This window comes from Lepisosteus platostomus, chromosome 24 (assembly GCF_059453375.1).
Source record: "Lepisosteus platostomus isolate fLepPlt1 chromosome 24, fLepPlt1.hap1, whole genome shotgun sequence".
Classification (NCBI taxonomy): domain Eukaryota; kingdom Metazoa; phylum Chordata; class Actinopteri; order Semionotiformes; family Lepisosteidae; genus Lepisosteus; species Lepisosteus platostomus.
Genome location: NC_142634.1, coordinates 7,062,209 through 7,081,827, shown reverse-complemented (window position 1 = coordinate 7,081,827; position 19,619 = coordinate 7,062,209). Strand labels below are relative to the sequence as shown.

The following is a 19,619-nucleotide window of genomic DNA, read 5'->3' as shown; positions in this document are numbered from 1 at the left end:
TAACTCACACTGTTATAAAGGAATGGTTTGCATCATCTGTACTTCTTTCTTACTGCAAATCTATTTGTCATTTTTTTTTCATATTTATCTCGTTTTCATTTTGTTTTGATAGCTTATAGGAGGACCGTAGTGTGGTGGTTAGGTTTCTGGGTTCATGGCTTGTGTGCTGTGGGTTCTAGTCCCCATAGTTGTGCCTAGAATGGGATACATTATCTTCACTGCTCCTATCCACCCACCTCTATAAATGGACAGTCGACCCATTCAGGAGTAAAGTCATGTGTTCTCTGTTGACTTAATGCCATGGAAACCAGGATGGACTCTCTGGACTGACAGATATGGACCTATCTATCTAGATTTTGGAATATTGTATCCTTACTAAAAATAATAGCAATAATGGCTCCCCAAAATCAGCTGAGAAGCATGGAAGCAGCAGGGGTGGAAGCACTGTTTATTCATTTGTCAAGATAAATGATATACAGATTCAGAACTTGGCGTGGACACCTGAAGGCTTTTTGCTGTCCTGACAGATCAGTGATGCTTGTCTAGAAGCTCTTAGTAAACCACTACGTGATAAATATTCCTTTCATCTCTTTTTTTCTTTTTTTTGTCTGGTTCTTCCCCAGGTGAGAAACAGCAAGGCCAGCGGCTATTGCTTAGACCAGGGATCTGAAGACGATGATAAAGCCATTCTATATCCATGCCATGGGATGTCATCTCAGGTAGGTGCTTTTATTTTTTTTTCTCTCTCTCTCTACACCAGGACGCCATGGTTGCCTTTAATTGTCCAGGGCTGTTACGCAAAGAGATTCCCTTGACAAATTGGTACTCTAGGAGTGATCAGGGGAGCTAGGGTGTTTTGGAGAGAAAGTGAGCAATGTAGGGAAGATAAGAAAATATGAGAGATTACAACTGAGAAGAGGTTGGCTCATCTAGCCCTTTAGTAAGGTTCAACACTAGAAGACTGGGTTTTTGGCATGTATAGGGGTGGCCTTTTCTCCTTAACATGTTTTTGTAAACCCCATTAAATTCCTGGAATCCCTGTCTGAGGACACTTTCACTGTTTAATATTCACTTACAGTATGCCTCGCCCTCCACTACTACACAAAATGTCACTTGGCCATTAGAGACTCCTGCAGCTTGCTTTAAAGGACAGTACAATTATTTACTTCCTGGCAATGGAATAAAATAATGGATAAAGTTATCAACATTTCATCATAGCTGATCACAAGAGCCAAGCAGAAGTCTGTCATCAGGTTAGATTTTAGCTATTATCATTCCCTGCAGGCCAGGGGAGACAGGCAGAAGGTGTTAAAAGGCATGCAAATAGAGAAAATATGTTAATGGTATGACTTTTTTTCTGTATAAGAAGATCATAGTACCATAGGCATGAAAGCAATAAAGTTATTTCATGAACCTGTCTGGAATTGTGTTGTTAAAAAGCTATTTCATGGCATGGAGACTAAATGCAATGTTGCAATACCACAGACAATTCCATTAATGTTGAATGACAAATTAATGATAATGAATTTAATAATAATTTAATTGAATTAATAATTATTAATTTAGAGTGCCAAAATACAGGCACCTCATCTGAGAAATGCACAATGCTCTTTTCAACTAAAAATATTCTGCCTTTCTTACAAAAAGCATTGAGTCAATCTTTAGATGCATCGTAAATCACTTGACCAAGTACATTTCTACAAAATTTCTACATAAAGATCGTTGAAAGGTCTTTTTCCATTAATTGCAACATATCTCATGCTCTGGAATAAAACATATAGTGAAATTCGTAAATTATAAGCTATATAGTCAGTACTTCAGGTTACTGGACTTGTGTCTAATTGTACAATGCAAACAATGAAACATTTGTGCAAAGACATTCAGACACGCATATTTGAAAGGAAATGCATTTCACCTAACAGTTTGTCCTGCTTAATTTAAGAACCCCTTAAGTCCTCTGGGAGAATTGAGAATAAGAAGTGTGAGTTTCCACAGCATGCAGTGCCACTGCTCAAGAGGTCATGTGTTTTCATTCTGGCAGTCTCTTGTAACCCCTCATGTTGTGGTATGCCTCCTAATCTTAGCACATCACATTGCAGCGCTATCGCAACATTGTAAAGGACTGTATGGTGGGCCTCTAAATATCTGGGAAACAGGGCAGGATTAAACCTTCCAGCTTCTGGCAGTTCCTACTGCAACAAACACAGTATAGGCAACAAAAAAAGACTGCAGTCTCCAGTACACTAAGACAATGGTGTGAGTCATTTCGGATATGTACTGTACTATAGATATGTTTCCTGTAGCAGAAAGATGGCTTTTTAAATGTACAAGTACATGATAATGTTTGTATAGTTTGAAGTGAATGTTAACTGTTCCTGCCTTCCCCAGTTTTACTATTGTGCGATTACTGCACTTTATGAAAAGATGAGGCATTCCTGAACATTCTTACTACTTGAAACAAAAATAACTCATTAAAGATTTAGGAGACCTGAAAGTGCAGTGAAGCAGTGAAGCCATACTGGACCTGACTGGCTTTCTTAATACCTCCCCTGCAGATTAATACTTCCGACAGTCCAATTTTAACCTTATTAGAAAACAACAGGCATCAAGTAAAACCCAGGAACATATCTTAACAGGGGGATTATACAGCTCTTACCTTTGCCAAGTTCATTTGCTACTGACAAATCAGCTTACAAACTGTAAGATTTGAAAAACATTCAGTGAATGTAGGCTTACACAAAAGGAACTACAACATATTGCTCATACTTTATTTAAAATAAACAAGGATAATATCCCTCCCACCACAATGGCATTAGTTTCCCTCATGCACATCACTGAAACAATTTTTTACAGGATAAATAAAATAATTTCTACAGGATAGTCATTTAGTGATTTAGGCCTGTTGTGTTGTGCTGTCATTGGGTTTTAGGAAGGAATTCATAAACCATTACTTGAGCTACATATACTGCAGGAGATGACCTCTATGTGTGTCTCATATACAAAAGCTATTTAATGTCACTGATAATTTACTCCGACATAAAAATACAGCCCAGCTTTAAACTAACAAGTGATAAAATAATATTAGTGCTATAATACCTTAATGACACTTAAGAGAAAACAGACAAAGTGCTTTTTTTAATCATAAACTCCTGAATGTAATTGGTCAAAATCAGACACAGAAACAATTGTTTTGTAAAAATATGTACTGCAGATGTTTAAAATGTGGTTACCTATTTCACTTGGGTTGAACCACTGAGTAAAACACTGTAGGTTAAGTCACTTTGAAGCTTGCATCAAGACACTCAGGTCTAAGTACAATGCATAAAAAATGAATATTAGAAGATGCATATTTAAAGAGAGCAAAACAAAAGGCATGCTGTCCATTAAGGAAGAGATCTTCTAAAACAGGTTGATATTACTGAGTATAACATATTCTTCTATTCACATTGCCCCACTGTATCTTACTGCTGTATCTGAGTTTGGAGGCTACCTTTTGAGGGCTTTTACATAGTACAGTGTACCCAATCCTGTATTAATTACAATTAATTAATAGTTCAACTTAGAACTATAACATGCTTGTTGTTCTATCATTAATTTATCATTATTGTAGCTACTTTTTTTACATACAACTGCAGATGTGTATACTGCATGTGGTAAAAGGTTAAACTAGTTTTCTTTGAAAAAGACCATTGCACACATTTTGCTGAACAAAGCAGTAGTTTGCAGTCTGCTCATAGTGAATTATGGAACAAAACAACATCTGTGAACAACCTGTGAAAGAAATTCACAATGATGTGTATCTGCATTGATTGTTTCCAACTCCCCCTCCTTACAACCACCCCATTGTTTGGCATCTTGTTTCTCGGGGAATATTTTTCTTATGAATAATTAAATCCCCACTTTCCTGATTGCCTCAGCCTTAGTGAATGTTTAATGTAATGTAGAAAGACAGAACCTTTATTTGCAAAACGATATATTACAATATCAAGTCAAATAGCTAAGAGCTTTCCAGGAACCACTTTTAAAATTTTAGTTTAGATGTTTGTAATTTTATCCTTAAATTTTTTTCCCTGTATTTTTATAAGGCAATATGTGTTGTGATTATTACTGCAGTAATTATAAATATAATTAAATACAGTACTATGCAAAAGTATTACTTGTAACAGTGGCAGTGATTTTTGTGGTTGCTATTACTAATCAGACATGAAACTAAACATGCAAGGTACATTTTCAACATTAAACTGAAGTAGGGAAAAAAACAGAATTTCTCATCTTAATTTATCAGTCCAAAAATAAACATGACAGGTTATGTTTTATTTTTGATGTTTTCTTTATTTGTATACTGAAAAGGGTTTCTGCCTTTTCAAGAGTGTAATACAAATTCATTAAAAAAATTAATCAATGCATTTTCTGGCAATGTGAAATATAGACCTTTTTAAAAATGATTAGTAACAAAAAATTATTTCCTAACCATTTATAAAGGATAGCTAAAACATTTGGGTTTTGCTAAAAAAACTGTTAAGTCAAAGCTTGGATGGTCACTGGCAGAATTTTTGTACTGTTTTTTAACTGTTAAGTAGAACAGTTAGCATATATATGAGGATTTGTGATAGTATTTTTTCTCATTGGACTCTTAGAGATTAAAATTCTCTATACAGATTAGTGTTGTTTTAATCTATTTAATCCAAAACATTAGGCTGTTGATTATTTTGTACACCTGCAATCCACAACACAGAGCTTAGTGGAATTCTACTGATTGAAGCTTAGCAGCTCAACTACAAATGAGCACATATAATGCCTGACTATTAAGCTTGAAGAAACAGTCTTACTAAGGACTTTATAATGGGTAAACCAGTAAAATCACTGTGCAGTTTAGGCCCTGAATTCCAGACCTCCCTGGTCTAAGGTCTGACTATGAAATGAGCAAATTCTGTTTCCCCAAGCACTATTGCACAATACAAAGTATCACAGATGAGTGGCCTGAGCTGGGTGTCGTCAGACGCCTTACATTTTTGTTAATGATAGCTGCATTGTTGCTTCAATCAATGTCATTTCTACTGGAGACAGTACAGGGTATGCAGGGGAGTCAAGGACAGGGAACTTTGACTAGTGCATGTATCACTAGTTTGCATTCCCCTATTCCCCCATACTGCAAACTGGTTAAATGTGTAAAGACACGCTGCTTAACCATTTAGTTCTAGAAATTGGGAGGGTGTGAAAAGACTTGCCTTGGCCTTACCCTTGTCTGAGTGGTCCTCTTTCGTTTAAAGGTCAATAAAGAATGATTATTCAAGAACCAGCTGTACATTTTAACTTGCTCTTAACATCAGATAACTATGAAGTCCAACTGGAAAGAGATTTTACTATACCTCCGCATGAAATTGATCCAAATACTTTCTTAAAGCTTAGAGTAAAACTTGCCAGGTATTCTATTAATAGCATTTTGAATGAGGGGCTTTAGAAAATATTTTCTCTTCTAAGAAACAAAAATGTAAGGAATGATGTAGAAATGCTTTAGACAGAAGATTTATTGGTAACAAATACTGTACCATAAAAGGGCTTTTTTTATCATTGCATTTTTTAGTTTAGCTTTTTTAACCCCAAACTCTGAATTGTCCAATTGATCCTTTCTCGTTTGCGTTTTCTTTTTTCACTTACACGTAGGTAGCTTTCACATGATGTAGGTGCTTAAGCTATTGAAAGAACAATCGCCCACTGTAGTTTGAAATCTGTGTTCAGACGAATGTTTTTAATGTGCTGTATTCTCTGGGCCTTTGGCACAAGAATAAGAAAGCACTGGAAAGCCTTTTCTCTTGTCTGCTTTTATTCAGTTGGGAAAAAAGCCTATCAGCCCCTGTCATATGGAAAAAATACTCTCGTCGATGATGAAGTGTTGTTTGAATTGGCCATTGTACTGGCATAAAAAAATACAGCATACTTATTGTAGAAAAAAAGGAACTTTTTTTAAAAAAATGGGCACTTTCGAAGGCAGCAGCATCCCACTGTGGGAGTTTACTTTCAGTGTCCTTTGAAATCTGTTTCTGTATTGATCTGTGACTAATTCGACAGGGATGAAACTTCAACAATATCTTTGGGAAAAAAATAAACTGTAGTATCTATCATTGTCCATGACAGCCTCATTTGTAGGCTTCCTGTCGCTCAGAATTAACCAGTTTATGTCTTTTCCATTTTAGCTGGCCCGCTATTCTACAGAAGGACTGTTACAGCTAGGACCCTTGGGGTCAACCACTTTCCTGCCCGATACCAAGTGCTTGGTAGATGATGGGAGAGGAAGAACTCCAAGTCTGAAAAAATGTGATGATGTTACGCGATCATCTCAGAGGCTTTGGGATTTCACCCAGGTGATTACAGATCTGAACAACTTACACTTCACTGGGATAAGGAGGATCTCATTTGACTTACAGAATGAAATGAAAAAATGCCATCAGACATTTTAGAGAATTACAATCAAGGTAGCATTTTTATCCAGGTATACATAAAGTGCTAGAATGCAATTTTCAACAGGAAAGTATTGACTCTGAATAAAACCCTTTTTGATCCAGTATATTAGTCAAGCTGCAGGTATAACCTACAGTACTGTAGTTAAAACGAAAGCTGCATATGAAAATGCTTGAGATTGATCTCTTGGGATCCTCTTATGCTAGTTTCAGATGTGATCATGAATTTTTATTATTATTAAAATACTTCCTTGTACATCTTCTTTCTTTCAACAGAATGGCCCAATCATAAGCAGGGATACAGGGCGATGTTTGGAGGTGGAAATGTCCAAAGAAGCAAACTTTGGGTTGCGGCTTGTAGTGCAGAGATGCTCGGGCCAGAAGTGGATGATAAGGAACTGGATTAAGCACCCAAGGCATTAACATAAGGCTCCTGCTGTTGACCATTGGGTGTCTGGAGTCAGCCAGATGCATTCAGGGAAACAAGGCACTCATTTCCTCAGTTGGGATTGTCAGGAATGTGTATGTGACCAGAGAACAATGGGCTGATACACTCAGATGTGAAGATGTGATGAATGTGTGGCGCCATACTAAAGCTCTCTGGCTGAAATGCTTAAGAACAACTCTGACTTTATCTTAGAAAGTGTTATGCCACAGGGACCCATGCTCTGGCAACAGAAATGAATGACAAGTCGCCCTCTTTGAAACAGTCCGTATTTCCAAAGCCATTTCCCCTCATATACAAGGAAGGACTGACAATGGGAATATCTTACACTTGGTTTCCTGAAGCATGGAATCATATTCATGTTTGAATCCAGGAGCAAAAATAAATAAGACCTAATACCAGGTGTTTTTGCAAACGAGGAAAGACTGGCTAGGTCCAGACAATACAAGCATTTATACCCGTTTTAGATTTCAAAAGGGCAATGTGTACATTTTAATACCCTTTGCAACCTATTATGCTTGCAAATACATGGTATTGTCAAATTTACTACGCTAGCAAAAGACTGCTAGGTTATTTGGAGACCTGAAGATTTCTTTTTCAGATATCGGTTCTCACAAGACAACACCAAGCCAGTTTTTTTTTTAAGTTTTAACTTTCTGACTGATGCACAAACTTTCAAGACTGATTATGTGCCTTTTTTCATTATTATGCTATGTCTGAACTGGGGAATGTCAGCCCCAAAGCATGTCTGATTACTTTTACCAAGAAAACAAATAATATATGTAAAAATGTCATATAATAGTAATATATTGTAAAATTGAACAAGATCAACCTGAAAATTAAAAAAAAAAGTTTTTATGATGAATTGTCGGCTTTCTTTAGTTTAGAATTTGCTCCAGACTTCCCTAGTCTTTGTGGTGACTTGATTTCCTACAACACAAAGACAATATTGCTAGTCAAAGGCACACTGCCCTCTTAAGGCAAAGAAGGAAATCTGAAAATAGTGCTTTTGTTGCATCCCTATGTCACAACGTACAGTACCTACACTGTGTAGCACATGGAAAGTGGACAAGATTAAACATTAGGCCACTGTGGTATTCCTCCCATGCAGAAGAGACACATGCAGAGCTGAATTGTGCTCTGGCTATCCCTTCCTTACCTGATCACGTAACATTACTGACACTATAAAAACATACTTCAGTGCAAAATTATTCCTTTTCTAAGCTTAGGATGTTTCATAATTCCTAAAATAAATAAAATGATAAAGTTGCAAATGAAAAATGCATCGATATTTCTTCATCCTCACAGGTGTATCCTCTTTGGTCCTCTGGGAATTGAGTTTGTTAATAATAACTACAGCATTATCATTCTACTAAGAAATTATATGACTAACTTTTTTAGATTAAGTTTATCTTATTTTTCTAAATCACACAGCTGCACTGCCTGTAAATATAAAGAAATTACTAATAAATCAGTTGTTCAGTTATTCTTGTCTTTTAGGAAGAATCAATGAGCTTTTGTTCTATACTGTACAGTATGTACCGTATGGTAAGTTTTTATTTAAATTATTGAAAAACATGATTCTATAAATCTCCCTGCTTTCTGTAATTCCTGAAATGGACTATTACTTCTGAACTAGTTTCAGTTCTTTTTTGGCTTTCATTTTTAAAAAGGAATAGGTACCACAGTATATACTGTACAGTACATGTGCAGCACACATTAACCGTGACAAGTATTTAACAGCAATACTGTTTTGTTTTATCTTTTACAATTTTTTTTTTTATCAAACTAGATATTTGTGGTACTCAGGAGAATGATCTTTCACAAGATGGAATGATGGATGGTTGAGTTTTACTGCAGTGTGAAAAGGAACAACACAATATTCTTGCTCAGAAGCACTCTTAGGCTGAAACAAGATGGTGGCAGAGTTGTGTGGAGAGCTACTGCTCTAATTGCAAAGAACTAAAATGATACTGGGTAATGGCAGGAGTTGGAGCTGGAAATTATATCAAAAAAGCTTTGTTTTATTTTAAAGTGAATAAGCTTTCAAAATGTACCCTTACAGTACTGAAGTAATGACAGATGCCCTAATATTATAAGCTGTATCTTGTGCTCCATTTGTTGGTTACAGATTAAGATGTATTTGGTTGTTTGACAAAACTAGAACATAAACATCTGCTTTTGTTGTATGTCCAGTAACGAGACTCCTACAGGTTTTATTGTCTTTCCTGAGAAATGGTTAAAATCCACCCACAGGATAACTGGTCTTCAGCAAGTACATGTTGTCTGATTTACAGTATAAAATTCAGCCGAAGAGATTTCCTTCTCTATTTCTTGGTACAAAGCCAAAATTTCAGGACATTAAATAACTTGAATATTATTTTCAGTTCAGTGCCACCTGCCTTTTCTCCCCTTCATTGCTTTTACTTGTACTACTCCTGTAGCTCTAGTTAACAATTTCAGTAGATGGAAACTGACAACCTATTTAATACAGAGTAGTATTATCTACTGTACATTTCAAGAATACCTTGCTGTGAATTTCGTTTTGGGTTCCTGCAGGAAAGAAAATGTAAGACACAGCAACCACATTTAAGCACTACAATCACAAGAGCTTTTTTTCCAAGTAATGCTTAGTCTAATTCAATTGGAGGAAATGTTGATAATCATTAACCAAAGCCACAAAACACATAGGAAATTGATGTAATAACAGTAATCACTTTCTTCTGAAATTCTTTTTCTGAGAGTAATTGACATTACATGAGATCAAGCAATTTTACACACTCCTTAGAAACCTTTCCACTTTACAAATACAAATCTCACCAAAGAATGTGCTCTTTAGGTGATATTGACCTACGCATGTCAAGTTTTATATTTGCTGAACAGGTTTATTTTATTTATGCTGCCATTTCATTAAATCAGAAAGTGATGTTAAGCAGGTTTATCTAATTAAGGTTTGATCTCAAAGGCTAAAACATCTTGGACAGCCAACAAATTATAGACTTATTTCATGCTATTAATTATTCTGTTATACTTAAGAATGTTCCAAGAAAAGAACAGGTCAATAGTACAAAAGTCTGATGCAAGTACAATATCAATTAACCAGTATATGTATTTTCTTTCTAATTCTGTATGAGATCTACATTTCACAAACCCTATGTCATTTTTGTTGGCAACCATTCATCTTATTGAGCAGTATAAACCAAGTGGCTAGTATTATCCATTATGTATTTTATGAAAGGTAAATTCCACAAATACTACTGAACACTAAATGTCAATCTCAGGATTATTTATCATCTGTCCTAGATGAAAAACAATCAGACATGCCAGAAAACAAAAGATCACCCCTAATGTAGGCTCAGGCTTCTGGGGACGTCAGTCAGTAATAATGCAAAGGAACAAGTTATAGGTTTATTCCATGCTGAAAAAAAGAAGAAAGAGAACAGAACGTTTCGGCCGTGGAGCCTTCTTCAGGTGTGAGAGAGACAGGGCAGTAGGCAAAGGTAAAGTAGCGGGAGAACAAAGGCTGGGAGGGAGGAGGAGTGAGAGGCGGGAGCAGGGGACAGAAAGAGAGGCCAATCAAGAGGTGTGAAGTCAGAATGGGTGCAGAGAGGTGTGAAATGAAACTTCCAATGAATGGAGAAAATTTAAAAGAACAGTAGTCTGTCGTTAAGGGAAGGGAGAACGTGTGATCCTAACTGCAAAATAATTTTAGTTTTGGTGGTCTTTCTGATGTATGAGTTCGGAAAACCGTCTTTGAGAACACAGACGGAGAGATTAGAGTGGTCGTGGCCGTCAGAGGTGAAATGAGAAACAATGGGCTTGGAGAGATCTTTAATCTTCACAGCCCTGACGTGTTCTCTGAAGCGGTCTCCGAGTCTCCTTCCTGTTTCTCCAATGTAGATGGCTGGGCATTTACTGCAAGAGATACAGTAAATAAGGTTGCTGGAGGTACAAGATGCTGTCTGGGTGATCCGGAATTGTCCTGAGGGGCCTTGAATGAGTGTGGTGGTGGTTGTGTACTTGCAGGTGATACAGCGAGCCAGTAATAATGTTTGCTCAGAGCCTCATCGCCTGAACCTTATGATCTAGATATCACTAATTCAAACCTGAGTCAACTTACTGTACTAGATGTCTGTGATTCCCTAAGCTGTAGCACCCAATGGACTGACAGTAGCTACACTATGACCCTCCCTGCTCTTGGCAAAACAGTGACCCCTGCAGGTCCACGACACTAACTTTCTTTTAAGGACATAGCGGTGCTTGCACTGTCAAAATATGAATGGATGTTGGCTGTGTTGGAGAAGCAGGTCTATAGGTCTTCATTCTCCCCATACAAGTAAAAGAGAGTTGGGTCTTAATTGTCTTAATTGGAAATTCCAAATGTTAAAAAATAATGTAGGCCCTGATCAATAAACCAGGGCTGCCCCATTCTGGTCCTTTAGAGCCAGTGCACCTGCCGTTTTTCAAAAGTAACTTGCTTCTTAATGAGCTAAACCAGCTGGGTCCTTGTTTAACTGGAACTATTCTTCAGGTGCTACTGCTTTAAGGTGTTTTTGTAAACCTGTTCTCCTGGACTGGGATCAATCCTATCAGGATTGGATACCCCTGTTTAACATGTGGAAGGGTCTTCATGTATTTCTGTTGGCTTAGTTGGTTCTTTATGTTTCATGTATATTTTCCACCCAAAGAGAATTACATCGATGCTACACTTGGTCAAAAGGTATATTGTTTTCACCAGTACAATCCTGAAAGCAACCCTTATTTTTTCCAGGTGGTTTAGCAGAAGATATTGTCTGCTTTTCCATCAAGACACAGCTGTTTGCCTCTAATCATTTAAAAAAAGTAATGCATCACCTCTGTCTACTCATCTCAAATGCATTGTGTTCATACAGTAATATCATATTGAAGTCAAAAGGGAAACTTAAATACCACTGTAGAGGTTTCATAAATCTTCAATTTGTAAAGGAAAGAGGTAACAGGAAGAATATTATTTCACCACCCTTTAGTCATTTTTTTCCCCAAGAGTGTAAATGTTGTCTTGTATTGATGTTCTGCCGGCAAAATATAGCAAGAAGGCAAAATTATAGACTATTGTGAGAAATATATTCTCTTCATGTTCTACCATTTATTGTCATACTTAAGAACAGATTGCCTATTTGTTTATAATGTAAAGGTTTGTCTAGAGGGAGGGTGAGTTTAGCAAAGAAAGTCCAAAGGAAACGGGGGCTGCCTTCTTAGTTTTAATTTAATATTCCTAAGTCACATTTGCAGTATTTATTTTGAATATGAGCCTGAAAAGACTGGAGTAAAGCTAGGGAAATCTTGGAGGAAACCATCCAGACTGTTCTGTCAGTGCCAAACGCTAGACAAGTACACATATTCTGTACAGTAACAAGTAATAGGTTTATTCCATGCTGAAAAAAAAGAAGAAAATTACTTGTTCCTTTGCAGCCTACGCATGCTGACACAGCTACCCACCTGAACTATTCTGTACAGAATGTGTTTATGGCATGAGCAAGGAGCAACCAAAACCAGACAACCCCCAGTGTGTTTTGTTTGAATATTCTGCCTTTTATAAGGTTTGGCCATCAAACAGCCTTTGTTTGTAAGTAAAGCGAGCAAGCAAACCATGTATTTTTTTCAAGACAGAAACCCATAACCCTACAGAAGTGCTGCCATCAATTACGGGATTTACATAGTGAAAGACATTTATACAAAAAGAAAAGTCCTTTCTCATTACGGATCTGCCTTTTCTGCTTGCGAATATTTAATTAAGAACGTGAAAATAGTTACAGGCAAGAGGAGGTTCATTTGTCCAGTTTGATGATAGTGAACGGATTCCAGAATTTTATCCAGCTACAAGCCAAATACAGTATGTGAACAAAAAGTGCTTCCAAAATGAAGGATTCCATCCTCATGTCAAGACTTCACATGGTGCTCCTTTAGAGAAAAGCTATGATGACATATGTGAAACAACCTTTTATTAAAAGAATAATGGTAGACAGGTTTCATGAATGCTGAATGTCACTGACAAACACCCTTGTCCTTGCAATAAACATGTTTTATGTTGCTGCCAGGATGGATCTTTCTGAAATGTTTTAGTATATTTACCATATATAGTGTTACAAATGTTTGCTAGTCTCACTTTTTTTTTCCCCCAACAAGTCAAGTTCCATGAATTTACAAAGCTGATCTGAGAGGGATATCACATTTCTCAGGTGGAAAAGAACTTTGGTCAATGTGTTTTCCCCCTCTGACATTTATACCTGCCTCATAATTTTCCCTTTAACCTTAAACACATGTTTCAGAAGTCATTGATGACTATACTTAACTCAGCAAGGTCTTTGCTATGGAACCATTAATCCATTAAATTAGAAGGTGGAAAAAATAGAACGTTGCCACTTGCAATGGAATGTTGGTGAATTCCTTTTGTTTACATAGGGTTCCATTTGACAAGATGACTCAGCAATGCAGTGGAAAAGAAAAAACATATCACAACCAGCCATGGATGGTATTTACTAACAGTATTTGTTGATCCAGAATATTTGAGGCTTATATATTTTTCTAATTAACTGGCTGTGTTGACTGCAAGTGACCAAACTGAGCTTTTGGAGTCACATTCGCGTTGTACATGAATGAAGGCCCCCGGATGTGAAGAAGTGTGGAAAGTCTGTCTAGCAGAACAGCTTGTGGAGACTATAATGAGATCCCCAGAGATGGGCAGTAGCTACAATACACAGTTACTGTAGGTCCAGTATTTATTCATGCAGAGGTAGGTGGGGGGGGTCAAATGAATTCAAACACTTGGAAGTCGTTGTCTTAAATAAATGGCATTTAAGTGTTGTTTTAAAAAATCACCAGCTGTAATTAAGTAATGCAATTAATTAAGCAGATTGCACTAAAACAGTGAACACAGAGAGGTCTCTGTGTAAGAGCAATTACAGTAAGTATTCATTAGCAGTTCAGTTTTCCATGTTTTCTGCTACTTCTTAGGAGGCGTATCCTAAACATTTTTTGTACATAAAAATTATATATATATATACACGTCTAATGCAGTTTTCAGCTCTGAAAATGCTTCAAATGATATCTTGAACCTTGCTTAGCTTGGCTTCCTTTTTCCAAGTTGTAAGGGATCTCAAATAGGTGTAATGAGTTCACGTCCACTATCTATTCATTCTTTTTTAGGAGGAGTGGAGCTTGACTAACAAAAATGATGCTGGCCTTGGACAAGCGAGAGGCAGGAGATGAAATACTACAAAGGGTCTCTAAAATTGAATCTCATCACTCTATAGACTTATACCTGAACCACATTTTTTATAATTCATAATATCGATTATTTTGCTCCTTGAACTCCGCTCCCCTTTCCATATTAATCTAAATTTAATGGCATCTGTCAATTGTTTGCTCAGTCTTGATTTTTACTGAATCCAGTTCTGATTTGTGCATTGTTTATTAATACCACTATTTTGGTCTTATCTGTGAGCTTCATTACTTTAACATAACTACTACACCAGAATACAGATCAAATATAAATTATGAAGAGAAGTGGTCTAAACAGACTCCTGTGGCACTCCATTAATTACAGCACCACAATCTGAGCATGCGTACCTTATATTTTAGTGAAGTAATTAGTGTGAGTGTACGCGGCTATGCAGTAACTAATCAGAATGAAAAATCTTGTTGACTAGCAGAGCTTTTGAAGATTTTGAATTTTTATACAAGATCCTCTCTTGAAAGAGTTAGCTAAATAGTCATATGCTAAATTAATAAAGGGAGCATGATTAAAAAAGATCATTGTCATTTCTTGGTTGGATTTTTGGACTGAAAGATAACATTTTTGAGTGTAGTTAAAAATATGTATATTGCAATCAAGGCCTTTCCAGTGCAAATTTTATTTATATTGTATATAAGCAGACTTAATAATATGAATATACTGTATTTTGTAAATCTGTGAATGAAATAAGCTTTAAAAAAAGATATTTAACATTGAATTTAATTTAACATTACAGGTTTCTTTAAGGTACCCATAGGCACTACTTCAAAAAGACCATTGTGACATCATACCAGCTCCCTAAACAAGTGCAGGCATCCCACAGATCAGTTCAGGTATAGGGCTTTAATTGTGATGACTTGAATGACTGAAATGATTGGTCTTTACATCACAGTGGATGTGATGACATCACCCTAGGTATCAAGAACATTATCTTATTTTAAGTCCTGTAGCTTAAGATATTAAAGGAGGAAAACATTAGCTAGGAAAACATTGTTTATATAATGTAAGTAGAATTATGATTGTTAATTAACTTCATAGTAACAATAATACACATATATACTGTTACATACTGTTAGACAATACTTAGAGTTTGATAGGATGTTAATAACTCATCATTTTGATTTGCTGTTATAATTGTTCCGTTTCATGCTTTGTTTTTCAAGGTTTTCTTATTACATCCCTATTACCATTACACTACACTTATATAATATTATTTTGAGGTTGTGATCACATCAAGTGATCAATTCAGTTGTTACTGTGCTAAAAAAGCTGAATCTAGATTCTTTTTTATGGCTATTTCAACAGGGTCAAATTTAATTTGTTCCTCAAACTATAGTAAAATGCAATTTAAGTTTTGGAAAAGAACCAATACCATAGTTTCTAATAATATCCTTTAATACTCTTAACATCCTTTTGATTACTTTTCATATTTTCTTATGCAGAACTGAAGGTGTTCTGTTGAAGAATGTCATGGTCTAAAGTCCATCGGGAACCCAGTAAGCATTATTTTGGTCTGTGATCAAAACTGCTGTTCTGTAACCTCATGTGTGTGTTAGTAAATGATGTGCATTAATCATGTGATTATTGAAGACTGTCATACACACAGATCCATGAAATCCTAAAAGCTTTCCTAGCTGTCAAGTAAAAGTTAAACAAATGCAAAAACTGAATTAAGCAGTGAAGTAGGATAAAATTCGACGTCTGCATCTTCCAGTTTCTAAACTGAACTCATAACATGTCTGAGTAACTTCTTTCTGGACTGTCCGCTCGTTCCCTTCAGCTGCACACATCCATTTCAAAACATTTGTTCTTGCCCCCTGCTTTCTGAACCATTCCTCTACAGTCTTTCCCTTGACTTAATCTTTCTCTCCAACCCCCCACCCCAGCTCCATCAGAGTCTACACCTCCCGGGCCTGCTCATTCCTGACTCTACAGTGAAAGATCAACCTTCCCACTGAAATCAGAACTGCTCAGTCCCTTCCTCTCATCACCTTGTGCCACCTCCTCAAAACTCACACTGCCAACTCTTACCACAATCTATCTCCCCTCATTGCCAACCAAAGGCCTTGTGTACTGTGACCAACAATTCGTTATTTATGTTTTTAACCACTCGATGGACATTGTTTCATCTTACTTACCTTCTTCTCCTGTATTTGAATTATTTCTTGTCTTGCGTTTACTTTAAATATTTTGCATTATAGTAAGTTACCTTAAGTGGAGTCTGCAGTAAGCAAACATGTAATAAGTGTGTATCAAACTTGGACTCAGAAGTGTTGTGCTGAAAATATCAAAGCAAGCACAAGAAAATGAAGTTTATGGCGAGACTGTGATCACAATACTGAAGATGCACCATGACACCATGTAAGAAACAAGAAGACCGTTAACCTGCTGTTCCCCCAGACTGTAGAAGCAGTACTCAACACCTCAGCTGTGAAGACAAAGGGCTCTTGGACATTCATGCAAAGATCAGCTCTAATCTAGATGCAATGGAGATTGTTCATATAGGGAATGAACTTGAAAAAGTATTAAGAGAAGACCCCTACAATGTAAAGGCATTGTATACCAAGGCAAAGGTCTGATTATATCCTTTTTATCCTATCATTTAGAATCATTTTATTATTGTGAAGAAGCTGCTGTGCTTATTTTTACATCAAAGTAGAACAAATTTCAAATTCTTTTAGCATGAAGTTATTCAAAACTCTACAAAATATACAAGCAATCTTAAAATGAGCAATAAAATAATTTACATGTAAACATAACATAAATAAGAGCAAGACAAAGTCATTGCATTGTGATATAACTGTCTTTGTGGCCATGGCAACCATGAGGAGAATCATAGGTATAGGTGTTTTCTTAGGCAGAAGAGACAAACCTCTACAGACATTCTAATCAGCTATAAAGTGCAGGAGGTCTGATAAAAGCTATTAAAAGCCCTAGGCACAGAAACCATTGACCGTCTCCTACTTTCTCTTCATTTGTACTCATGTTATTTTTAACTACATGAAAATTGTACACCATGGAAATCACCAAGGACATTTTGTTTTACCTTAACAGATACTTCTGAAACAAGACAAAATAAAGGAAGCTTATGCTGTATTAAAAATTGCTCTTTGTGTCTTTCCAGAGAGCAAGGTATGGATGAAACATTTCTTTAATTGTTTCAAAGCCACCTTTCTGTATTTTTTTCTGTCAGAACGGTTGTAAGGATTTACACATCCCTACATTGAATTTCAACATCATGATTATCTTAAGTGAAGGACAGCTCTTTACAAAATGTCCATAAAAAAGTCACTTTTAAAGTTTTGAGGTCAAAGTTTACTGCATTACATCTTTCTGTAGTAAAAGAATTCGGTTAGTTTCCCCAATTACATTAACTTTAAAATACTTTGAAAACATGTTTTGAATTGTCTACAGGTTATTGAGGATGAAATCATCAATTTACGAGCAAATTTTCTGCTCCCAAATAACTGCAAACCCAAAACCCTCCTACAGAGAGTGGGCTCAAAGATCACAAAGGGAGTCATGAACACAGCTTCTAGAATCTCTGAGGCTGCACAGGTGAGAGATTTTCACAATACACTCACAGCAAGCTAGAAATGTAGTTAACCATAGATTCCTAGTGTCCCCCAGAAATTCACTTCAAATTGTAAAGTGTTTTTGTTGATATGTAGTTTGTGGTCACAAAGTTTCATTTAAAGTATTGCTTTCATTTTTAATAATACTGTATATTCTAACAGGAGAAATGCAAGAAAAAAATGTTTCCTCTTTTCCTTACAGATAAACATCTCTTTGTTAACAGTGATGAAGACCACAGCAGTCCTTGCTGGAGGACTGATTTTTGGGTATTACCTTTATAAAAAGATGTAGGGTCCATATTCTGTCCTGCCAGTGCTGGGGTTGCTATTTTAAAGCCTTCCATCAGGCTAAAATTCAGACTGCTGGCACCATACTATCTAACCATCTAGGAGAGCTTTCATGATCCCAGATATGCTGTTATCACCCCCTCTCTGTCCATGTGAAGCAATCATCTCACAGAATGTTCCTCTTTACCTTCAGTTTGCCTGGAGATTTAGATGGGAGGGACTGATCTCAGTGAAGCATCACACTCCTTGCACTCATGGAAGGGTGCATCTTTCATGTCTGGATCAGGCTATAGGAAATAAGAACACTTCTGTGGCTTTCTTGCCTGACTTACAGGGTAGCAGTTGATATGAGTGAGCACACTTTCTGTGCATTTGCATAGAATGAAATCTTTCAGAACATTCTACTTATTGATTAGGGAAGAGAAACTTGTGCACGAGGAAGTGAGCATGCTTCCTGAGCACTTGCATTGAATGAAGTAATTTTTCAGAACATTCTGCCTATTGAGTAGGGAAGAGAAGCTTGTGTACTGGGAAATTGTCTCATGCAGTATTCTGATCGAAAATGAATAGATCTCGATGGGCTCACTTCATTTCCCTTGTGGAGAATGAACTTCCACGGCACATTACAGGAGATGACAAAAAGCTGGTATAACATATTCAGCACAAAACTTTCCTGCACATACCTCAGACTGGCAGACAGAAATATGGAACAATTAGAAAAATAAAAATGACTGAAATTAATATTAAAATGTAGTTTTTTTGTTGCTGTGTGCATCAATAGGTGACTGTTTACAAAAAAGTTAATTGATCTATGGTCACATTAAGAATACTGTAATAAACTATAGATACATCTATTCATTTAGTGTAGATTACATGATTTTTTATATTTGAAATGAAATAAGTTTGAGAATTATAAACGTACTTTACTTTACAAAATATAGTAGATAAGTTAGTAAATGGTTTGTTATATTATGATTCATTTTTTAAAATAAGCATTATAAAATTAAACAGGTTTTTCATCTTGTATATTGTCTAAGAACAGCCTTGTAAGGTCTAGAGGCCCTAAAGAACTAAAACATTTGAATAAAATCAAGCGTTTTGGACCAAACAAAATCTCAGCAAATGTGAGTACAAATACAGCTGCAGCTAGCCATCAAAGGTTGACTGGTTGCTCTTGTCAGCTGTCGATGTAATTTGGTGACTTGGTCCCATGGGTATTCTACTGGAGGTTGTCTGGGGAAAAGCTTGCATTGTTTACTTGAAGACATGCCATTGTAATCCTGGCACTGTAGGTCTTTCATTGCCCTGATGGAAAATGACACTTTTGAATTGGCTTGCAGGAATGGAATAACAGCTGGATCAAAGACTTTGTTGATCTATAACTGTAGTAACTATCATCTGTCTGCACCTAATGTGGAGAGGAACATTCTTTAACACGTCATCACTTCCTCTGTCCTACTGGGTAGCTTGAGCAAATCCAAAGACAACAGCATTCACCAAGACATATACAGTATTTTGTCTTGCATCAGTGTAAAACAGTTCAATGAACAGTAAAAGGCTCCCCACTCTCAATAGGTCAG

General features: G+C 36.4%; 2 protein-coding genes across 7 annotated transcripts in view; both read left to right on the top strand.

Annotated features, from left to right (window-relative positions):
• The window catches only part of galnt9 (polypeptide N-acetylgalactosaminyltransferase 9), a 147,258-nt gene extending 139,494 nt beyond the window's left edge, over positions 1-7,764 (top strand). For both annotated transcript variants that reach the window (XM_088618116.1, XM_088618117.1), the window contains 3 exons: positions 624-719; positions 6,195-6,362; positions 6,735-7,764. In XM_088618116.1, the coding sequence (XP_088474242.1) occupies positions 624-719; positions 6,195-6,362; positions 6,735-6,881 (411 nt within the window). In that variant the 3' untranslated portion in view covers positions 6,882-7,764. The remainder of the gene's footprint in view (positions 1-623; positions 720-6,194; positions 6,363-6,734) is intronic.
• Positions 7,765-13,390: 5,626 nt separating this feature from the next.
• Positions 13,391-18,780, top strand: LOC148641493 (uncharacterized). Of its 5 annotated transcripts, XM_088618423.1 has the most exons (8): positions 13,392-13,675; positions 14,913-15,009; positions 15,619-15,672; positions 16,063-16,251; positions 16,577-16,749; positions 17,231-17,308; positions 17,591-17,734; positions 17,954-18,780. In XM_088618423.1, exons 5-8 carry the CDS (start codon positions 16,663-16,665, stop codon positions 18,041-18,043), a joined length of 399 nt encoding a protein of 132 aa, XP_088474549.1. In that variant the 5' UTR covers positions 13,392-13,675; positions 14,913-15,009; positions 15,619-15,672; positions 16,063-16,251; positions 16,577-16,662; the 3' UTR covers positions 18,044-18,780. The 5 variants fall into 5 exon arrangements, with proteins under 5 accessions (XP_088474548.1, XP_088474549.1, XP_088474545.1 ...); XM_088618419.1 differs by lacking the exon at positions 16,063-16,251; XM_088618424.1 differs by lacking the exons at positions 13,392-13,675; positions 14,913-15,009 and adding an exon at positions 15,067-15,179.
• Positions 18,781-19,619: the final 839 nt, after the last annotated feature.